At 40.8% G+C, this 22,474-nt stretch overlaps 1 protein-coding gene across 11 annotated transcripts in view; it reads right to left on the reverse strand.

The window, feature by feature from the left end:
* The window catches only part of Immt (inner membrane mitochondrial protein), a 46,844-nt gene that overhangs the window by 19,619 nt on the left and 4,751 nt on the right, over positions 1-22,474 (reverse strand). For 2 of the 11 annotated variants that reach the window (XM_021164273.3, XM_021164271.3), the window contains exons 2-6: positions 11,906-11,979; positions 7,890-8,079; positions 2,725-2,833; positions 1,756-1,860; positions 1,355-1,450 (exon numbers count right to left, since the gene is read on the reverse strand). In XM_021164273.3, the coding sequence (XP_021019932.1) occupies positions 1,355-1,450; positions 1,756-1,860; positions 2,725-2,833; positions 7,890-8,079; positions 11,906-11,979 (574 nt within the window). Of the gene's footprint in view, positions 1-1,346; positions 1,451-1,755; positions 1,894-2,724; positions 2,834-7,889; positions 8,080-11,905; positions 11,980-22,474 lie in introns of those variants that run through there. The other 9 variants (XM_021164270.3, XM_021164269.3, XM_029478145.2 and 6 more) reach the window with 6 other exon arrangements.

Below are 22,474 nucleotides of genomic sequence, written 5' to 3' on the forward strand. Positions count from 1 at the left end.
AAAGAAAAATTAAGAGGCAAAAGCCAAGATGCTAATTTTTTTCAGTTTACCTAAACCAAATCAACTTAATTACCTAATTAATTACCTAACTTAATCAATGAACTCATATGTCAGAAGAATGAAAAGTGAGTAGAGAACATGAATCCACATGTAATCTTATATCTGAGAAGACTGAGCCAGAAGGATTGTGAAGTCAAGGCCATCCTGAGCTACAGTGTATACAGTAAGGTCAAAGACAGTCTGAGCTACACATGGCAAAATGTATCAGAGACAGATGGAGTGATGGAGAGAGGGAAGGAAGGAAGGAAGGAGGAAGGAAGAAGGACGAATATTAACATTACTGACAAATGAGAAAGTGCAAAAACATTTCACTGAGGATTTAACTTATTTAACATTTCCAACTATCTATAACAAGACCAAGAATGAAAGACACCACACACAATTCCACTAATGCCCTAGACCTAAGGCTCCTTCCCCATCCACTCTTTCTCTCTCATAACAGCAGCTCCTTAGCATAGAGTAGAGCCAATAAGGTGCCAAGGAAACAGCCAGATGCAGCAGCAGTGAGAACAAGTGATGTGGCCAGAGAGGAAATTCATAATAGCTGCTAGAGAGTTTGAAAGTAACTTCCTTTGGGAGGCAGAGGGAGGCGGATTTCTGAGTTGGAGGACACCCTGGTCTACAGAGTGAGTTCCAGGACAGCCAGGGCTATGCAGAGAAACCCTGTCTCAAAAAACCCAAACTAAAAACAAAATGAATCAGAATGTAAACATCTGATATGTAGATGATATGTAGATGGTTTATGGAGACTCCCAAAGGGGTCATGACCCACAGGTCCTGAGAACTTCTAGTCTAGCAGAAACAACAAGCTTAAGGTTCAATGAGCAATCTTGTCTCAAAAAATTAGGTGAACAGCAATACAAGAAAATATCTAAAGTCAATTTCTGAATTCTAGACATTCATGGTGAGTGAACCTAAACACACACACACACACACAGTATTGAAACATAAGAGGAAACACACTTGTTTTGCTGAAAACTAGCAACATCAGAACACCCTCTTTCCTATACATACGTATATAAGCATTAAAGGTGGAAATAATCCATTTGTTTCCTGAAATTCTAAAATAGCTTCATCTAGAAATGAAATGGATTTGGAATGTTCACCAACACACCGTCAGGAGGGCTTGTTACCTGGGTAAGAGCAGTTTATGTGGAAAGAGCACGGATGGTGAAATGATGGTGGGAACTAAGCAGTGACATAGGGAAACCAAAGAAACCCCACCGGCCACTGAACCACAAGGTGTGCTAGCTAATGGATGAAGCGAGCACTGAGGACGACTTGATTTACATACACTCCATCTCAACTTGTTCTTGCTTTTCCTGTTGCGCTAGACGAGCTGCAACTTCTTCGGGTGGTCGCTCCCTTACAGAAGATGAGACTGCTTCCTCTTGCAGCAAAAGTGAACGAGAGGAAAGCAAATTTCAACAGATTTTTAACAGCTAACAGGGATACAAAGAAAGCAGTGACATCAACAAAAAGTGGTGAGGATTCTAAACTCATGGATTCCAAAGAAAATACGGGATTCGCTCTTAACATATGGATCAATTTGGACTTAGAAGTTAAAGTCTTCCTTAGGCAAGTTTGAAGGCTGGCAACAGTCTAGGTACGTATTTCCAGTTATCTATGGGCTGCCTAGGCAATACAGTTCTGGTGAGCAAAACATCTACAGCACAGTATAAATAATTAAACTACCTGTGGTTTCAGATGTAGATTTTCCTTCATTAGTGTTGGGACATTCGGTTTTTATAGTGTCCTCATGCTGAACCGCAGGGGCCGGGACCGAAAGGGTATCACCTGCTGCAGAAATAATTTGAGCTGCCCCTGTAGATGCTATAAATACATGTTATGCATGATACTCATACTGTTACCTGTACAAAGGAAACTACTGCTGAGCTGTACTGTACTACTTAAACATATAAATACTTCTACTGCCCTGTATTTAATAAACAGAAAAGAAAATTGACAAAGGTTGACACAAAGTCTTCTCAGTGCCTACAGACACTTTAATTCCTCTTACCTCAAGAAAGGCTTCTAGAAACAGTGCTAACTCTAAGCACAGAAAAGGGAACATCAGTAACATCAAAAAGAACAGCAGAATACAAAGGAGTTTGGGTCAAAGGAGGAGAGAGAGAGATGAGAAAGCCATTTGGCAGAGGGTCTCCATTCTGAAGAGTAGCAGAGATGAAGGAAGACATGAAAGATGTAGAAAAAAGATGACAAACACAGAGAAGGGTATGTTCACAGTGAAGAAAGATAGTGTGTGCAGAAAAGAATTCATTTTAAAAAAATCACTTCAGAAACTACAATTTTAAGAAAGATTAATTTATAAACAAAAATAATGGAAGAGGAAAATCAATTTTAGAGATGAAATGGGTATGAAAACAGGAAAATCAGACAAATGTTTTAAGAATTAAAGTTCTCATTCAAAAGATATCTCTTAACATATACACAGAATAAAAGGCTGGGTATCAAATAAAGGAAACAAGGATTAAAGTTAACTGCTAATCAAAGTTCAATACTATGTCCACTCAACCACTGAAACCCACAGGCGGAAAACAGATGACTTCCCAATGAAGGAAAGCCACTCCTCTAACTTTAAATACACAGACATTAAGACAATTCCTCCCATTGCACCTTCCAAAGAGTGGCTCTAACAAGTACCTGCTGAAGCTGGAGTGTCTCCCTTCATTTTCTGGCTCTGTGCCACAGGCAGTTTGGAGTCTTTCATCACCTCTGATACGCTGGAGATTTTTAGTGGACCGGACTGAACCTTGGAAATGGAAATGTTTAAAATTCAGGATATAATGTTGTCTTTAAAAGGAACATATAGTGTTTTTTAAAGGTCAGGTTATCAACATTTTGCAATATACTCATAGAAAGAAACTGACATTACTACAAAAAACATTATAAAATGTAATTTCAATGGACTAAGCCATGTTTTAGCATTACCAGAGGTTTCTTCAGGATAGATAATACAGCATGTGATACATTACCATCCCTTTTAATGTTATTCCTCTTATATAACTAATACTGAGGCGGCTATTTCTACCGATTTTTTTTTTAATACAATTATAGTTTTCTGTGTGCATTCAGGTAGGAACAAATGACTGATGACAGGCCTGGAGTAAAACTGAACATGTGTTCGTTGTTACTTTTATTGCCAGGATGCAATTACGCATGAAGCAACGTGAAAGGCCTGTAAGCAGCAACTGCTTTCCTTTCCCAGTTAAAGCCAGACTAACTTAAGGTACTACTGTCCATTAATGAGACTGTGAGATTTGCAGGGGAAAATGAAGAGATAATGAAACCCGTTGTTCCCCACTCTTACTGTCCCCCTTTTTACTAATGGCCAGAGCAGATAGTGGGTCACAGGGTCCTAGATGATTACTTCATCAGAAATGGTTTGAAACTTTGTCACAGAAACTAGAAAAACACCCATTTTCTTTGAATTAGGCTGCTCTCTTTAAAAACTGAGTATTATTAAGTCTTTGGTGTTGTGCCTGCATATGTATCTGTATATCACATGTGTACTTGGTACCCAGGGAACCCAGAAGAGGGCGTCTCTCCAGCCCTGGCCTGTTTTAATTTTTGAAACAGGGTCTAACTCTGTAACTCAGACTGGTCTTGAACTCCAATGCTTCTACAGTAGCCTTCTAAATGTTGGGACTGCAGATATGATCCACCACACTGTTACTTCTGAATTTATAAAACACATGTTCACTGTTTAACAAGCACGTATCAAGATCATCAGTGACTGCAATGGGCCCTTCACTACCCCTTTCTTGTCCAGCTCACAGGCCATCACTGAAAAAACTCTAAAATCTATCCTTCTACCCCAGCATGAGCTGAGGAAGATACACAATTTTCCACTTACTTAAAATGCAAATTAACATGCAACCCGTTACATGTACAAATTAACATGTAACATGTTGTTGGTTTATTTTCCCCTTTCTTGTCAGGAAATAAACCCAGAGCCTCATGCATACTGGGGCAAACTCCAACTCCAGGCCAGAGCTTTATTTATTTAGATATTTATTCTGCTCTACGAGTGCCACACGGCTGGTTACCACTCCTCAGAAGAAATTCAGGGATAATCTCTTCTCGTTCCTGACTCTATCTCAAAGTTGTTCTCTCCCTAGAGGAAACTCCTGTCTCCTATTTCCTACCTTAGTTAATAGGCCATCAGCTTCTTAATGAAAGGTGATGCTTCTATACAGTACACAAGAGATTCTCTCTACCTACCCCCTCCATCCCCCCCCCCCCAAAAAAAAGATATAAGGAAAAAAAGGAGCCAATGACTAGCTTCTAAACTGACATTTAACCCACCATATTCAATCAGTAGTCTTCATTTTCAACATTTTGGGGGGGGGGGGTTGGAGAAGCACACACCACAGCACTCATGTGGTGGTAAGACAACTTGCGAACGTCAGCTCTCTGCTTCCAACAAGTGATCATTAGTACTAATGGCAAGGCTTTACCTACTAAGCCATCTTGCCAGTCCACCAGACAATCCTTAGTCTCATTTTTCTTCTCGTTTCTTTTTTGGTTTCTCAAGACAGGGTTCTCTGTGTAGCCCAGGCTGTCCTGGAATTCACTCTGTAGACCAGGCTGGCCTCAAACTCAGAGATACACCTGCCTCTGCCTCCCGAGTGCTGGGATTAAAGATGTGTGTCACCATCTGATTTTATATTTGGTTGTTAAGGGAAAAAAAACGTGGGGCTAGAGAGAAGACTCAGCAGTTAAAATCACTGGCTGCTCTTCCAGAGGACCCAGGTTCAATTTCTAGCACCCACAAAGCAACTCACAACTGCCTATAACTCCAGTTCCAGGTGATGTGATACCTTCACAGACATACACAGAGGCAAAACACCAATGCATATAAAATAAAAATAAATAAGTCATTAAAACTGTTTTTAAAAAGTTAAAAATGTTTAAAAGTTCCTGGCAAACAGTGCCATGAAAGCACAGCAATGCTTTACTTGACGTATTTGAGAAGACTCTACTCTGACCTGAAGATCGTCTCTGTTCTTACAGGAGAAACGTGGAGGTGAAAACTGAAGGCGGGAAAGGCCAGGTGCACAGGAAAAACAATGGCTTTAGTTCAGAAGACAATTGGTATATGAAATGATAAAAGCCAAGGTAGATTAAGCAAAACAGAGCTAACAAATAAAAGCAATAATGAAGAATCTAGCAATTCTAACCCAGCAACCTGGTAGTCACTCCTATCGGGAGCTGAGGGCTCAGTGGCAGCACTAATCTCTGGCACCAGGGAGTGGGAAGGGAAGCAAATCACAAAGCATGTAGGTTCTGAGAGAGTTCAGTACAGGCACACTATGCTACTCAAGTGAACAGTCAGCAAAGCAACTGAGGTGTAGTGAGTAGAGACAAAAGCCAGTAAGAGATAAAAAATTCACAAAATTGACACTTGTGATTAGGACAAACAACAAATGAACACTACGCTCAGGTTCTCGGCAGGATCCCTGTTCCTAGAGGTGCTTCCAGCTATCATCTCCCCCAGATCATATGGCTTAAAGCTGACCAAGGATTTCAGATGAAGCCACATGATTCTGTGAGTATTACAGCTGTGTAACTGTCTCCTTTAGCCAATGCAGACCTTTTAAAGGTCTAAGAAATAATGAAATGGAAGACCAGCCAGGAGTAGTTAGTTATAGTGAAAGAACCAGGTAACACTAGAATAGATAGAATTGGTCTCTGCCATGCTAGATTCTGGACATCAGATACCCACAGCTTATGAGAATGAACTACCTAGTTAGGAACATCCAGACTCAAAGCATAAAGAAATATTTAGAGCAAAAGGCCAAAAGCCCATGTTCTTTTGTATGTCTCTTGTGTCTATATCTGTGTGCAAACAAGTTGTGTTTGAATTACGAAATATTTAAGATTGGGGGATGAAGAAATGGCTTGGCAGCTAAGAACACTGGTTGCTCTTCTAGAGGACCAGGGTTTGAATCCCAGCACTCACATGGTGGCTCACAACTGATCCCAGGCATCTGATACCCTCTGATGGTCTCCACAGGCACAAGCACATATGTAATACAAAAATATACATACAGGCCAAAACACCAATATACATTAAATATATATATATATATATACACACACACACATATATATATATATACACATACACACACACACACACACACACACACACACACACACACACATACATATACATATTTGTTTTTTTCGAGACAGGGTTTCTCTGTATAGCCCTGGCTGTCCTGGAACTCACTCTGTGCTGGGATTAAAGGCATGCGCCACCACTGGCCAGCTACATAAAATATTTTTAAAATGGGGCTGGAAAGATGGCTCAGTACTAGAGGCTTTTCCAGAGGACCTGAGTTCAATTCCTAGCACCCACATGGTGATTCATAACCACCTATAATTTTTTTTTTAAGATTTATCTATTTTATGTATGTGAATACACTGTAGCTGTCTTCAGACACACCAGAAGATGGCATTGGATCCCATTACAGATGGTTGTGAGTCACCAAGTGGTTGCTGGGATTTGAACTCAGGACCTCTGGAAGAGCAATCAGTGCTCTTAACTGCTGAGCCATCTCTCCAGCCCATCCACCTGTAATTCTAATTCCAGTAGGTGCAATGCCTTTCTTTTAAAGACGAGCTTAAAAGTTTTAAGCTAAGGCTGCCAAGTGGTGAAAAGCACTTGTTGTATAAGCCTGCAACTTGAGCTTGATCCGTGGATCCCACAGCAGAAGGACAACACTCTCATACACACACACACACACACACACACACACATTCTCTCTGTCTCTCTCTCTCTCTCTCTAACACACACACAAATAGTAATAATAAATAAATTTTAAACTAATAAATTATTTGTTAAAAAGTTTAAGCTAGTGTACAAAGTGATGAAGAATATGCACAATGCTCCAAGGATACTGGCAGACATTCCTATCAACCAAACAGCAGAGAGCTAAAATTCCATGACTTTGTTTTCTTGTCTAAGGGAGCTATAACTAGCTACAATAGGTTCCATCCTGACCACTCTACATTATATTCTTAGTTCACTAAGTCAGGCATAAACCCACGCTGTGCCTCCAGCCACAGGCCGACCAGTTATCTCAGTTCAATGTATCTCTTTTATTCACCCTTGTGTAGTATGGTTGTTTTTTTTTCCTGTGGTAATTAAGAGCACTTATGGAACTCCCACAGGCTAAAATTCTACTTAAAAAGATTACTGTTGGGCTGGAAAGATGGCTCAGTGGTTAAGAGCATTGACTGCTCTTCTGAAGATCCTGAGGTCAAATCCCAGGCAACCACATAGTGACTCATAACCATCCATAATGAGATCTGACAGCCTCTTCTGGTGTGTCTGAAGACAGCTGCAGTGTACGTATCTATAATAATAAATAAATCTTTGGGCCCAGAGTGAGCAGGGTGACGAGAGCGAATGGGGTTGACTGGAGAGAGCCAAGGTCCTAAATCCAATTCCCAGCAACCACATGAAGGCTCACAACCATCTGTACAGCTATAGTGTACTCATATACATAAGATAAATAAATAAATCTTAAAAAAATGATTACTGTTAGTTCAAGTTTAAGAGAACTAACAAACATACATGTGGCAAGTTGCAGTGGGTTATACACAACTAATACTATCCAGGTGAAATATTTCATACTCAGATATAATGGTCCATTCCTGTAATCCCCAAATGTAGGAGGTGAAGCCAGAGAATCAGGAGTTTAAGCCCAGTCTGGGCTACATAAATCTGCCTCAAAAATAATTAGTTGAGTGGAAGCATTCTATAACATAAACTGAAATACTGTTTAAATTCTTACCGGTTTCTTTGGTAATGGAACAGCATAAGGCGCAGAACCAAGAACCATCCCGAAGAGTCTGTCTGAGTAAGGTATGGTTTTCTCTACACTTTCCCGGAAATGGGAATCCCATTTGGCATACAGGATAGTGCCACCAATCCCTCCACCAACGAACAAGAGGCCAGCTCCAGCAATCTTACCAGCAGTCAACCTAGAAGAAGGAAATAGGAAAAATATTATACTTTCTTGTGTCTCCCTTTCTGCTTTCCTACTGAGTCTTATAGACCTTTCTACTTCCATTTCTCTATCATCGACTCAGAACACAGCAGTCAAGAGTAACACTACAGCTGCAAACCACTTTTTCTTGATCATTTTTAATGTGTCTACATTATGAAATAACAATATTTACAGACAGATAACAAAAATTTTAAAAGACAATAACTACAACAGGAAGAATGAAGCAGTCTCTCATGTGACCCTTAAAACCGGATATTTGCAATTTTGAGATTTCCTCTGAAGTCCCACAATCACTGACTTTCAAAGCTCCTCTATAAGCTTTTCTGTAAGAAAAAGAAAGTAAATCCTTACAAAAAAGAAAGCTAATTCTAACATTCTGAAGGCTGGGGAAGGAAAACTGCTTTGAGACTGAAGCTAGCATGGGCTACAAAGCAAGACTTCACATTAAATGAAATTTAAATTTGAAAATTACTGAGCTGGAGATGTAGGTCAGGGCCTGCTCAGAATGTCCCAATTGGAAAAGGAAGACAGTAAGACATCAATAGAAGTAACAAGCACTTTTTAAACTTACAACATTATAGTAGAGACCTAAGTGAACTCCCAGAGAACAGAAGCAAGCACTTGAAGAGAAGACTCTGCTCCATGCCACCCAGGTACCAAAGAACAGAAAGGAGCACCGTTACTAAAGCGTCACCCAAAATAATGGCGCAGAGGGACTGACGCCTGAGCTCTTAGAGCAGCGCTTCCGGATCCTCTTACTCTAGTGGGGAGGATTTGTTCCAAGAACCCCAGAAGCCATAGATAGAAGCAAATACTGTATTTTTCTGTATAATTATATATCTATGATAAAGATTAATTTATAAACTAAACACAGTAAGAGAGCGATAACAATAATGAAATAGAACAATTTAAACAGTATTTTACAATAAAGATTATGTGATTCTGTTAAAAACCTATTCCTGATGATGGCCAGCACTCAGGAGGTAGAGGTAGGCAGATCTCTTGTGAGTTTGAGGCCAGACTGACCTCCACTGAGCTCCAGGACAGCTGGGGCTATATCGAGAGACCCTGTGTCAAAAAAAATACCATAAATGAAAAATCTTACTGTACTACACTCAGCCTTCCTCTGATGACTCAATACCATTTTCTTTTTTTTTTTTAACAATTTTTTTTAATTTTTAATATTTTTATTACATATTTTCCTCAATTACATTTCCAATGCTATCCCAAAAGTCCCCCATAGCGCCCCCCACTTCCCTACCCACCCATTCCCATTCTTTTGGCCCTGGCATTCCCCTATATTGGGGCATATAAAGTTTGCAAGTCCAATGGGCCTCTCTTTCCATTGATGGCCGACTAGGTCATCTTTCGATACATATGCAGCTAGAGACAAGAGCTCCGGGGTTCTGGTTAGTACATCATGTTGTTCCAACAATAGGGTTGCAGATCCCTTTAGCTCCTTGGGTACTTTCTCTAGCTTCTCCATTGGGAGCCCTGTGATACATCCAATAGCTGACTGTGAACATCCACTCCTGTGTTTGCTAGGCCCCGGCATCGTCTCACAAGAGACAGCTATATTTGGGTCCTTTCAGCAAAATCTTGCTAGTGTATGCAATGGTGTCAGCGTTTAGAAGCTGATTATGGGATGGATCCCTGGATACGGCAGTCTCTAAATGGTCCATCCTTTCATCACAGCTCCGAACTTTGTCTCTGTAACTCCTTCCCTGGGTGTTTTGTTCCCAATTCTAAGAAGGTGCACAGTGTCCACACTTTGGTCTTCATTCTTCTTGAGTTTCATGCGTTTAGCAAATTGTATCTTATATCTTGGGTATCCTAAGTTTTGGGCTAATATCCACTTATCAATGAATACATATTGTGTGAGTTCTTTTGTGATTGTGTTACTTCACTCAAGATGATGCCCTCCAGGTCCATCCATTTGGCTAGGAATTTCATAAATTCATTCTTTTTAATAGCTGAGTAGTACTCCATTGTGTAAATGTACCATAATTTCTGTATCCATTCCTCTGTTGAGGGACATCTGGGTTCTTTCCAGCTTCTGGCTATTATAAATAGGGCTGCTATGAACATAGTGGAGCATGTGTCCTTTTTACCGGTTGGGACATCTTCTGGATATATGCCCAGGAGAGGTATTGCTGGATCCTCCGGTAGTACTATGTCCAATTTTCTGAGGAACCGCCAGACTGATTTTCAGAGTGGTTGTACAAGCTTGCAATCCCACCAACAATGGAGGAGTGTTCCTCTTTCTCCACATCCTCGCCAGCATCTGCTGTCACCTGAATTTTTGCTCTTAGCCATTCTGACTGGTGTGAGGTGGAATCTCAGGGTTGTTTTGATTTGCATTTCCCTGATGATTAAGGATGTTGAACATTTTTTCAGGTGCTTCTCTGCTATTCGGTATTCCTCAGGTGAGAATTCTTTGTTCAGTTCTGAGCCCCATTTTTTAATGGGGTTATTTGACTTTCTGGAGTCCACCTTCTTGAGTTCTTTATATATATTGGATATTAGTCCCTTATCTGATTTAGGATAGGTGAAGATCCTTTCCCAATCTGTTGGTGGTTTTTTTGTCTTATTGATGGTGTCTTTAGCCTTGCAGAAGCTTTGTAGTTTCATGAGGTCCCACTTGTCAATTCTCGATCTTACAGCACAAGCCATTACTGTTCTATTCAGGAATTTTTCCCCTGTGCCCATATCTTCAAGGCTTTTCCCCACTTTCTCCTCTATAAGTTTCAGTGTCTCTGGTTTTATGTGAAGTTCCTTGATCCACTTAGACTTGACCTTAGTACAAGGAGATAGGAATGGATCGATTCGCATTCTTCTACATGTTAACAACCAGTTGTGCCAGCACCATTTGTTGAAAATGCTGTCTTTCTTCCACTGGATGTTTTTAGCTCCCTTGTCGAAGATCAAGTGACCGTAAGTGTGTGGGTTCATTTCTGGGTCTTCAATTCTATTCCATTGGTCTATTTGTCTGTCACTATACCAGTACCATGCAGTTTTTATCACAATTGCTCTGTAGTAGAGCTTTAGGTCCGGCATGGTGATTCCACCAGAGGTTCTTTTATCCTTGAGAAGAGTTTTTGCTATCCTAGGTTTTTTGTTATTCCAGATGAATTTGCAGATTGCACTTTCTAATTCGTTGAAGAATTGATTTGGAATTTTGATGGGGATTGCATTGAATCTGTAGATTGCTTTTGGCAAGATAGCCATTTTTACAATGTTGATCCTGCCAATCCATGAGCATGGGAGATCTTTCCATCTTCTGAGATCTTCTATAATTTCTTTCTTCAGAGACTTGAAGTTTTTATTATACAGATCTTTCATTCCTTAGTTAGAGTCACGCCAAGATATTTAATATTATTTGTGACTATTGAGAAGGGTGTTGTTTCCCTAATTTCTTTCTCAGCCTGTTTATTCTTTGTGTAGAGAAAGGCCATTTTCTTTTTTTTTGTTGTTGTTTTTAAGATTTATTTATTTAATACATGAGTACACCACCATTGCTCTCTTCAGACACCCCAGAAGAGGGCACCAGACCCCATTACAGATAGTTGTGAGCCACCATGTGGTTGCTGGGATTTGAACTCAGGACCTCTGGAAGAGCAGTCAGTGTTCTTAACTGCTGAGCCACCTCTCCAGCCCAAATACCGTTTTCTTAATAAAAGTTGGTTTATGCAACCATGTCCATATATTCAAAGTAAACACACACACACACACACACACCTGCATACCTCTATTATTAGTACACAGTAAAGAGCTTGCTTCCAAGGAGACAAGCGACATACCCAGAACTGCTTGAAGTGGAGTATCTACGGCATGGTCGTAGTGGACGGAGGACGAACTTCCCACACAGACAACTCTAAAGGAGAAGAAGACATCACATCAATACATCAAAGGAGTTTGGAAATACGATGGCTCATACTACTAACCCTAGCACTCTGCAGGCAAGGAAAGATCACAAACTACAGGCCAGTCTAAGGTACAAAGCCAGACCACCTCAAAATGCAAAACACTTAAATAAATCTCAGAAGGTTTTGAATTGACAATACAGATAAAAATACTTTTATTATAAGTGTGTTCAAACAAAAATTAGTTTACTTTCAGAAATCAATCTACCACAAAACACTTTTCTGAATGTTTAAAAACAGTCTGCACAGGCACTTAGATCGAAGCAGGACTGCTATAAGTTCCAGGTCAGCCTGGGACTTGCAGTAAGACCTTGTCTCAAAAAACAAAAACAAAACAAACCCTGAAACCTCAAAAACAGTAATAAAGAAAAATTATTCTTAAATATTCTTGTGCTGTTGAATTTTTAAAATTTTCTTCATGTTTACATTACATTTATTTATTGTCTATATGCGCACTCACTCAGATACGCATGTGTGCACTTGAGAACATACACACATTCCACTCCATAGGTACAGGTCAGAGGACAACTTACGGGAGCCACTTCTCTACTTACACTATGTGAGACCTGAGGATCAAAGCTCACCAGGTTTGCACCATAAGCATCTTGCCCATCTGGTTGGCCCTAGTTGATTTTGTTACCATTGTTTTCTAAGTCGGGGTCTCACACAACCCAGATTAGCACTGAACCCTTGATCTTTCTGCCTCCAGCTCCCAAGTACTAGGATCATACACAAGCAATTTTTAACTTGAAAAGAGAATGAGACTGACTCATTGGAAATTTTAAATTCATGTTACTTATTTCTTGAATACCAATGGAATTTTCCATAAGCTTTCTTTTTAAATATTTTTTTATAAGTGAGTACACTGCATTGGATCCCATGACAGACAGTTGTGAGTCACCAGGTGGTTGCTAGGAATCGTGGTTGCTCTTAACTTCTGAGCCATCTCTCCAGTCCCTTCGATACGCTTTCTTTACTAGAGGAAATAGGTCACTGGGAGCATGACCCTAGGCTGTGTCTTGTCAAAGTTCTATCACGGAATCCTCTCTCTGTTTCTAGTGCACCTTGAGGTAAGAATCTCCTATCGCATGTTTGTACCCATTCCTAAGATGTTCCATTTCACCATGGACCTAAGAACCACAAACTACATATGGACTGAGCTCTCTGAAACAGTACACCAAATAAATCTTTCCTCCCTTAAGTTGTTTTCCTTGGCTATTCTGGTATCTGGTCATAGCAACACAAACACCTAACTACCAATACAGGATTAACAAAAACAAACAAACAAAAACCAGACTGAATTTAAACAACAAAAGAAAGAAGATATGAAAAAGGTGCTGGATGCTCCAAGAGAAAAGGAGCCAGCCATAACTAGGACTTAGGTACAGTCTAAATTTTCTAGAAAAACAACAGAAGATGTAAAAACAAAAATCCAAAGAGGAAAACAGAAATTCCCAAGCAGCAGGAATGAACTATAATCAAGGAATCAGCCTGGCCATCATATCCAGCTAGATTCTGCATCATTTCTGGAACTCACTGTGACTGCTGTGTTCCTCTAGCTAAGAGTCTGCTTTTTTGAAAGAAACTATCCACAGAAATTATTCAGTGCCTGTCACCCAAGTAGATGCTGATATAAAATAGGAAGCAGATGACTTTAGTATTCTGGTTTCCAGAACAAAACTAGAAAAGGTTAAGAACTTTAAAGCTGGGGCTGGAGAAATGCCTCAGTGTTTAAGAGCACTGACTGCTCTTCCAGAGGTCCTGAGTTCAATTCCCGGCAACCACATGGTGGCTCACAACCATCTGTAATGGAATCTGATGCCCTCTTCTGGTATGTCTGAAGACAGCTACAATGTGCTCATAAATAAAATAAATATTTTTTAAAAAAAGAAAAAGAAAAAAGAACTTTAAAGCTATGCATTCACTGGTAAGTGGATATTAGCCCAAAAGCTCCAGATAACCAAGATACAATTCACAGACCACATGAAGCTCGAGAAGAAGGAAGATCAAAGTGTGGGTGCTTCGGTCCTTCTTAGGAGAACAAAATACTCACAGGAGCAAATGTGGAGTGTAAAGCAGAGACTGAAGGGAAGGCCATCCAGAGACTGTCCCTCCTGGGGATTCATCCCATATACAGTTACCAAACCCAGACACTATTGTGGATGCCAAGAAGTGCATGCTAAAGCCTGATATGGCTGTCTCCTGAAAGGCCCTGCCAGAGCCTTACAAATACAGAGATGGATGCTCGCAGCCAACCACTGGACTGGGTGCAAGGTCCCCAAAAGAGGAGTTAGAGAAAGGACCAAAGGCGCTGAAGGGGATTGCAACCCCACAGGAAGAACAACAATATCAACCAACCAGTTCCCCAAGAGCTCCCAGGGACTAAGCCATCAACAAAGGAGTACACATGGCTCCAGCTGCGTACCCTGCAGAGGATGGCCTTGTCATGCATCAATGGGAGGAGAGGTCCTTGGTCCTACAAAGGCTTGATAAATGCCCAAAAGAGGGCGGGGAGATGGGTGTGGGTGGGTGGGTGGAGGAAGACCCTCATAGAAGAAGGGGGAGGGAGGATGGGAGAGAGAGTTTTGGGGTGGGGGATCAGGAAAGGGGATAACATTTGAAATGTAAATAAAGAAAATATCCGATTTTAAAAAAGATGAAATAATGCATGAGGAAGAAAACAAAATTTTATCAAGATTGAATATGACTTTTGGTAAATGTAATTTTAAAAGAATTAAATTACAGATTAGTAATATATCATTTTATTAGGCTATGTGCATTGTGGCTTAAAGGAAACAAGAAAGGCTCTCAATTATGGTAAAGGCTATCCGTCAATCTTCTTTCCTTCAAGAAATATTTTTACAACATAGAGAAATCAGCCTTGAATCTCCAGGAAACTCTCTTCCTTCTTGCTACATTACTTAATGCTATGCAGGCTCCTGAGAGAGAAAAGACATCACTGGTCTTGCCCAACATGAGATGAGACCTTGCATACTACAATACCAAACTGCTTGGCAGGAGATGGCCCACACACAGATGCAAGAGTGGCATAACTGTTATGGAAGTACCAGTGTCTCTCTGAGTGGCTACAAGGCCTAAACCTAGGAAGGATTTAATATTGGGTACTATCACCTGGTTAAAGTGGGTGAGCACCCTCACAGAAGCAGAGGGAGGGGGAATGGAATATGGGGTTTGCCAAGGTGAAACCGGGAAAGGGGATAACATTTAAAATGGAAATAAAATATCCAATTAAAAAAAAAAACTTTAAGGCTATATCAAAAATATCTTAATCATTTTAAGATCTAGTTAAAATAAGATCCTGGTCCTAGTGGAATAAAATTTTTGTAGTGTCTTAAAAGAGGGCTGCGATGGGAAGGGAATATCAGTTGCTCTAGCTCCCACCCCCACAAAAAAAAAAAAATAGGGCTGAGTGCATTACACAATATTGACTATACGGGGGGGGGGGGGGCACGAAATCAGTTGTTCCAGCCTCCACCTTCACTAAAAAAGAAAAAAGAAAAAAGGAAAATAGGGCTCAGTGCATTTTGCAATGCTGACTGTAACAATGTAGACATGCCAAATGTTCTTCCAGAAATATATTGCTACCTATCAAACATGAATTGTGTGTCTTTCCCTGATATTGTATGATTTTCTTATTATGGGGATTATCCAGATAGACAAATTCATAGAAATAGTAAATAGTGGCTGCCAGGGTTTAGGGAAGAGGGGATGGGGTAGGGGAAGGTGCAAGGGCAGGCTTGGTTAATAATTCACTAACAGAGAGTAGTGAAAGTGATGCTCTGTGCCTTCTCACACTACAGCATAAATGTACTTGGCTTTGGCCTGACTCTGTTCTAAGAACCTGCTGCTAAGCTGTGAGGAAATCCCAAACACAGAGATGTCAAAAGCTGGAATTCCAAGGCAGCAGTCACTGCTGAGCCAGCATCAGCAGCCAAGCATGAGAGTAAGGGATACTGGGAACTGACTAGTCCTAGGCACTGTCTTAAAGGTCAATGCGCAACAATTGCCCACGTGATCTCAGAAAAGACCTAGAACAGAAGCAATGAAAAATGCTGCTATTTCCCAGACACAAGAAGACTTGTTACAGTAGTTAAGCTGTAGTTAAGCAGAATTGTTATTTTTCAAAAATATTTTTTCAATTTTTAAAATTCTTATTAGAATTTATTCAATTTGTTTTATATGTATTTTTATCAGCATGTATGTATGTATGAATGTATGCCATGCGCATGCTTAGTGCCCATCCAGAGCAGAAAGGGGCATCAGATCCCTCGGAACTGGAGTTATGGATAGTTGTGAGCCACCTTGTGGGTGCTGGGAATTGAGCCGAAGTCCTCAGAGCAACCTCTGAGCCATCTCTCCAGCCCAACCAAAATACATTTTCATTACACTTATTTATTTGTATGTATGTAACAAATGGAGATCAGAGAACAACTAACTTGCTTCTCTCCTCCCATGTGGTTCCCTTGGACTGAACTTAGGCCACCAAGCTTAGCAGCAGGTGCTTTTACCTGCTCCAAAACAGTATTGTTTGAAATTCAAGGATCTAAGTACATTTGACAGGTTTAAACCAGTTGCAATTGCCCTGTTTTTTTTTTAAAAAAACAAAACAAAACAAAACAACAACAACAAAAAAAAACTCATCCTGTCCTGACCTTGACTCCTTAAGTTTGAAGTGTTTGTCTAACTCTGCCTCTCTGACCATCTGTAAATACTAGCAGGTAGTATTTCTGTGTCTGGTAAAGCTAACTACAACTAAGTATTCACCATTTAATGAACCACTTAATGGTATACGGTCTATTAATAAGGCTTAATAATTACCATCACCACCACCGAGTTCTAGAAATCACAGCAGGTTTTCATCAATCCAAAAGGAACCCTAGATTCTATTAAGCGTCACACATCCCTCCAGCCACTTTCCCCTCTTTTCTAACATCTGGCAGCCTTTTGTTTCATAAATGTCTATTCTGGTAATTCCTAAAAAGGAAATCATACAATGTACTGCCTTTTGTTCAGGATTTCCAAATTGTTTACCAAAGGAGCTGCACATTTATAGTTCCACCCAATTTATGTTCCCACCAACATTTCATTATTATACTCAAAAATCACAAGAGCGCCGGTGGTGGTGGTGGCGCACGCCTTTAATCCCAGCACTTGGGAGGCAGAAGCAGGTGGATTTCTGAGTTCGAGGCCAGCCTGGTCTACAAAGTGAGTTCCAGGACAGCCAGGGCTACACAGAGAAACCCTGTCTTGGAAAAAAAAAAAAAAAAAAATCACAGGAGTGGATAAATGAGTACCTCATTTAGCTTTGAGTTGAAACTCCTGGGATCAATGATGCCGATCAATTTTCCATGTGTTTCATATACTGGCTTTGCATAAATGGCTACTCAAGTCTTATACAGTTTTTGTTTGTTTGTTTTCCAAGACAAGGTTTTTCTGTGTAGCCCCGGATGTTCTGAAACTCACTCTGTAGACCAGACCTCCAGCTCAGAGATCTGCCTGCAGTGCTACCAGAGTGCTGGGATTAAAGGTGTGCGGCACCATCGCAAGGCTCCTAAAAAGGTTTTGAGTTATCTTCTTGTTACACTGTAAGAATTCTCTGTATTTTCTGCATACCTGAATCTATCATATAGTTAAAATAGTCCCTCATTTTTTTCCTTCTTGAATATCCTTTTATCTTAGTAATATTTCTATTCCTATAATAACATACCATGACCAAGACAACTTATAGAAGAAAGTTATTCAGGGCTTACGGTTTCAGAGGGTGCATCCATGACCTTCATCGTAGGGAGCATGGCAGCATGCAGGAAGGCATGGTGTAATAGTTGAGGTCTTACATCTTGATCAACAAGCACCCACAAGCACTAATTTTCACTAGTTAGAGAAAGCTAACTGAACAGCTTGAGCTTTTGAAACCTCAAAGCCTACTCCTAGAGACACACCTCCTCCAAGAAGGCTATGCCTCTTAATCTTTCCCAAACAGCCCCACCAATAGGGGACTAATTATTCAAATATATGCCCATGGGGGGGGGGGCATTCTCATTTAAATCACCACACCTTGGATGTAAAAATTTCAATCTGATGGAATCAAAATTACTTTTTCCCTCTCATTTTGTGTTTTGTTTTGTTTTTCGAGACAGGGTCTCGTGTAACCCAGGCTGGTCTCAAACTGCCTGTGTAGCCTAGGATGACCCAGACAACATCGGCTGGTTGTTCCCATTTGCTTTTTACTGCTGTGATAAAACACCATGACCAAAAACAATTTAGAAAGGAAAGGTTTTATTTGGTTTTCCTGTCCCTAGCACAATCATAGTTAATCATTGTGGGCAGTCAGAACAAGAACTTAAAACAGTAGCAGAGGCAGAAACCATGAAGGAATGGTGCTTACTGGCTTGTTTCCCTTGATTTTCTCAACTTGAATTCCTCTATATGCCCAGTGGTGGGTCTACTCACAATGGCCTGAACCCTCCCACATCAATCATTAAGAAAATGCATTGCAGGACAATCTGAGAAGCAATTACTCAACTGAGATTCCCTCTTCACAAAAATGTCTAGGTTTATGTCAGCCTGCACATTGTTGTTGTCTGTGATTTCCATGTGTATGTACACATGTTCATATATGTATATGTGTGTGTACTCAGAAACACACAGTTATACATGAGGCCAAAGGGCAAGGTCAGATTTATTCCTCAATGGTTCTTCATTTAATTTTTGAGACAGAGCCTCTCACCAAATCTAGAGCTAGTTGGCTGACCAGTGGGCTCAATGGATCCCTCTGTTTCCTCTTCCCCTGCAATAAGATTACAGGTACACACTACCATGCCTAGCTCTTTATGCTTTTCCCTGCACCAGGTCTTAATGCTGGTGTACAAGTACTTTCCCAGCTGAGTCATCTCCACAGCCCAATCTTGAACTCTTGATCTTCTGCCTCTATTTCCTCAGTGCTAAGGTCTATAGATATGGACCATCATGCCCAGCTTCAAAAGTACTTTTTGTTGCTTATGCATTTGGCATCACATTTACCTAAATCACTGACAAATATAAGGTTTGCCTCCAGTTTGCTCTCTCTTAAGCAGTGTCTCTAATGTTATATAACCCAAACCGTCTATTTTGACACACAAAATATTGACTACTTCTTAATTTTAGGATTCCACTTTATTAATGACCTATAATATAGAACAGTAATTTGTCTTGACACATAACCTTTCAATAAATGTCGTAAGGTTAGCACTGATAGTTCTAACCTACAGAAACATGACTTCCACAAACAAAAAACAAGAAAAATAAGTAATTCCCATGTAATGTACTTTCACACATCAACTTCTCAGCTTTACCAAACTAAAGAGAATATATTAAAAACCATCATATAGTAGAATAGCCTGAAAACAAACAAGCACTTTAGAAAAATCACCTTTGAATCCTATGCCAAGCTTCTAGATTCCACATTAAATTTTGCAGGGCGATGAAATTTGTAGCCTCCCCCAGTCTTGAGCAGGCTGGCTCAGACCTGTTCTGTCACTGTGAACAAGACCACCTAGGGTGGAGTCTTCCGACCTAGATAGGTCTATTGTTCTGCCACCTGTGCTCTACCACAAGATGGGCTACTCAGTGAGAGGCTGAAACCTGTCTTCCTGAGATAAACCTGGACCAAGTGCTGACAGGCTGGTGACAAAGCCTGGCATGGTGACAGAGCCTGGCAAGGCAGGGGATGGGCCTTGCCCCTTCATAAGCTCAGACTCTTAAGTAAACAATTGGCCCCTGATCAGATTTTGGTTTGGTCTTGTTACCCCCCCACACTACCCTCCCCTGTTTCCTCCCATATAGCTCCAGCCTCCCACTCAGGAACCCAGTTCGAGTGGCGTAGGGCGGCTACAGATATTAACAAAATTTGCATTTAAAATACAAATTTATATGCAACAATTTCACTTCTCCTACAGCTAAACTATCTTGTAAGAGCCAAGAGTGGTGGCAAGCAACTGAAACTCAGCATGCAGAAGGTAAGGGCAGGAGAGCGGGGAGCCCAAGCTCATCCTTGGCTACACAGACCAGTCTACATAGCAGTGTCTGTCTGAAAAAGCCAACACGGCAGGGTGCCTCTGAGGTCACAGTGGCCTGACAGCAACCTCAGATCAGTATTGGGAAAGAAACAATTCTCACAAGTTGTCCTCTGACCTCAACATGTGTGCTATGGCACGTGCTCATCCACACACATGCACAAAATAAAAAATAAACGTGTAATGTAATGGTCTAAGAAGTGCTTAGTGCTAAGAACATCTGCTCTTTCGGAGGACATGGTGATTTACAACCATCTGTAACTCCAACCCCAAGGAATCTGATGCAAATAGAGTTGATCCATGCAGTGAACACACATTCGTGCAAGTCAAAACACTCATACATATAAAATTAAGGGAAATGTTTTAAATTTAATTTTTAAAAAATGAGGAGGGGGCTTATACTGGCTTGTTTTGTGTATCAACTTGACACAGGCTGGAGTTATCACAGAGAAGTTTCAGTTGGGGAAATGCCTCCATGAGATCCAGCTGTACGGCATTTTCTCAATTAGTGATGAAGGGGGAGGGCCCCTTATGGGTGGTGCCATCCCTGGGCTGGTAGTCTTGGGTTCTATAAGAAAGCAAGCTGAGCAAGTCAGAGGAGGCAAGCCAGTAAAGAACATCCCTCCATGGCCTCTGCATCAGCTTCTGTTTTCTGACCAGATTGACTTCTAGTCCTGACTTCCCTTGGTGATGAACAGCAGTATGGAAGTGTAAGCTGAATAAACCCTTTCCTCCCCAACTTGCTTCTTGGTCATGATGTTTTGTCCAGGAATAGCAACCCTAAGACAAATTGGTACCAGGAGTGGAGTATTCCTATGATAACCTATGTTTTGGGAAGGACTGTGGAAGGAATTTGGAACTTTGGGCTAGAAGACCCATTCGATGTTAAGAGTTCTGTGGGATGTTGTGTAGGAGCTTGGAAGATAATGTTGAGAACAGTGCAGAAGATGGAGGCCATTGCTATTTTGATTAATATTCTGTGGTTCTGGTTAGCTGGGGCTGAAGAATCAGCTGTAATTAACAAGATACCAAAACTACTAAAGTGAAACCTTTGCATTACTGGGACTATTGATGCTGGAAATTGCTAAGAAATTAGCAATAATTAAGAAGAGACCAGCATCGTTGAAGTGACATCTTCTGGGAAGTGTTTTCTGAGAGCACAAAGAAGCTGTGTTCCAGAGATAGCCAAAGTCATACATTGTGCAGCAGCAGGACTTGGTAATGTGTAAGAGTCACCCAGGTGGTACTGGTTTTGAAGGCATGAAGGGGTCATGAAGGCCTCGAGGCCAGAAAAGGGAATCAGATTATTGGGAACTGCAGTTATAGTTGTCTGCTACACGAGTGCTGGGAACAGAACCCATGTTCTCTGGAAGAAACAGCAGCCAGTACTCTAAACCAGAGTATCTCTGCAGCTCCTTCCCCTCTTCTTTTAAGGTATAAGCAAAGAAAGCTTATAAGACCAATTCTCAATATTTTGGCCTAGATCAAATGAGTATGACATGTGCAAATGACTACTTCCAAGTATTATATAGGGGAGATGTAGTTGAGTAAGATTAACATTAAAATGGTGAACTTTTTAAGTAGACTGCCCTCTGTAACATGAGTGAGCTCCAGCCAAATAGCTGAAGGCCTGACTAGAATAAAAAGGACTTCTCTAGAATAGTGTCTATAGATTGGAACTGAATCAGCTGCTCTCCTAAGTCTCCGTATTGCTGGCCTGCAGATTGCTACTACACCTGCCGTCCTCAGTGTCTGGTCTGCCAACATGCACGCATGCACGCCCACAATTAGGTTTGTTTCTCTAAAGAACCCTAGCCTAAGGAGTGGGTTTAAAAGAAAGCCAGGGTACTTGTTGAGAGTAAGAAAAAAAATCATAGATCACTCAAGCATGTCACATTTACTGAGCATCTATTAGGAGCAAAGAACTGTCACTACTGGAAATATAGCAGCCAACAACACAGGCACAAGCTAGTTGTGGAGTTTATGGACTTTTGTGGGACAGAAGCATGCAAGTCATTGCCCTGGCTAACCCAAACTGTAACTAGAGACCTGGCTGGAGCTCCCTCCCTGTGGAGTGGTAAGTAGGACTGCAGGTATGCAACACCACACTTAACTTGGAACTTACTTTAAATACAGGAAACATAAAACAAATACACATGTTAGGTAGTGCTAAGATGCACAAATATATAGGTGTGAAGTGGGAGTGATGAGTGGTTCCTAGTCCACTTTAGAAAAGAAAGGCCACTCTGGAAGGAGGGGGGGGGGGAGGTTAAGAAAGACCCTGCATAAAGGGATGAGCAAAGACCTGTAAAGAAGTCAGAGAAAACAAAACAAAAATAAAACAACAACAACAACAAAAAAACACCAGTGAGTT

This window comes from Mus caroli, unplaced genomic scaffold (genome assembly GCF_978045245.1).
Source record: "Mus caroli unplaced genomic scaffold, Mus_caroli_1 scaffold_7, whole genome shotgun sequence".
In the NCBI taxonomy this organism is placed as follows: domain Eukaryota; kingdom Metazoa; phylum Chordata; class Mammalia; order Rodentia; family Muridae; genus Mus; species Mus caroli.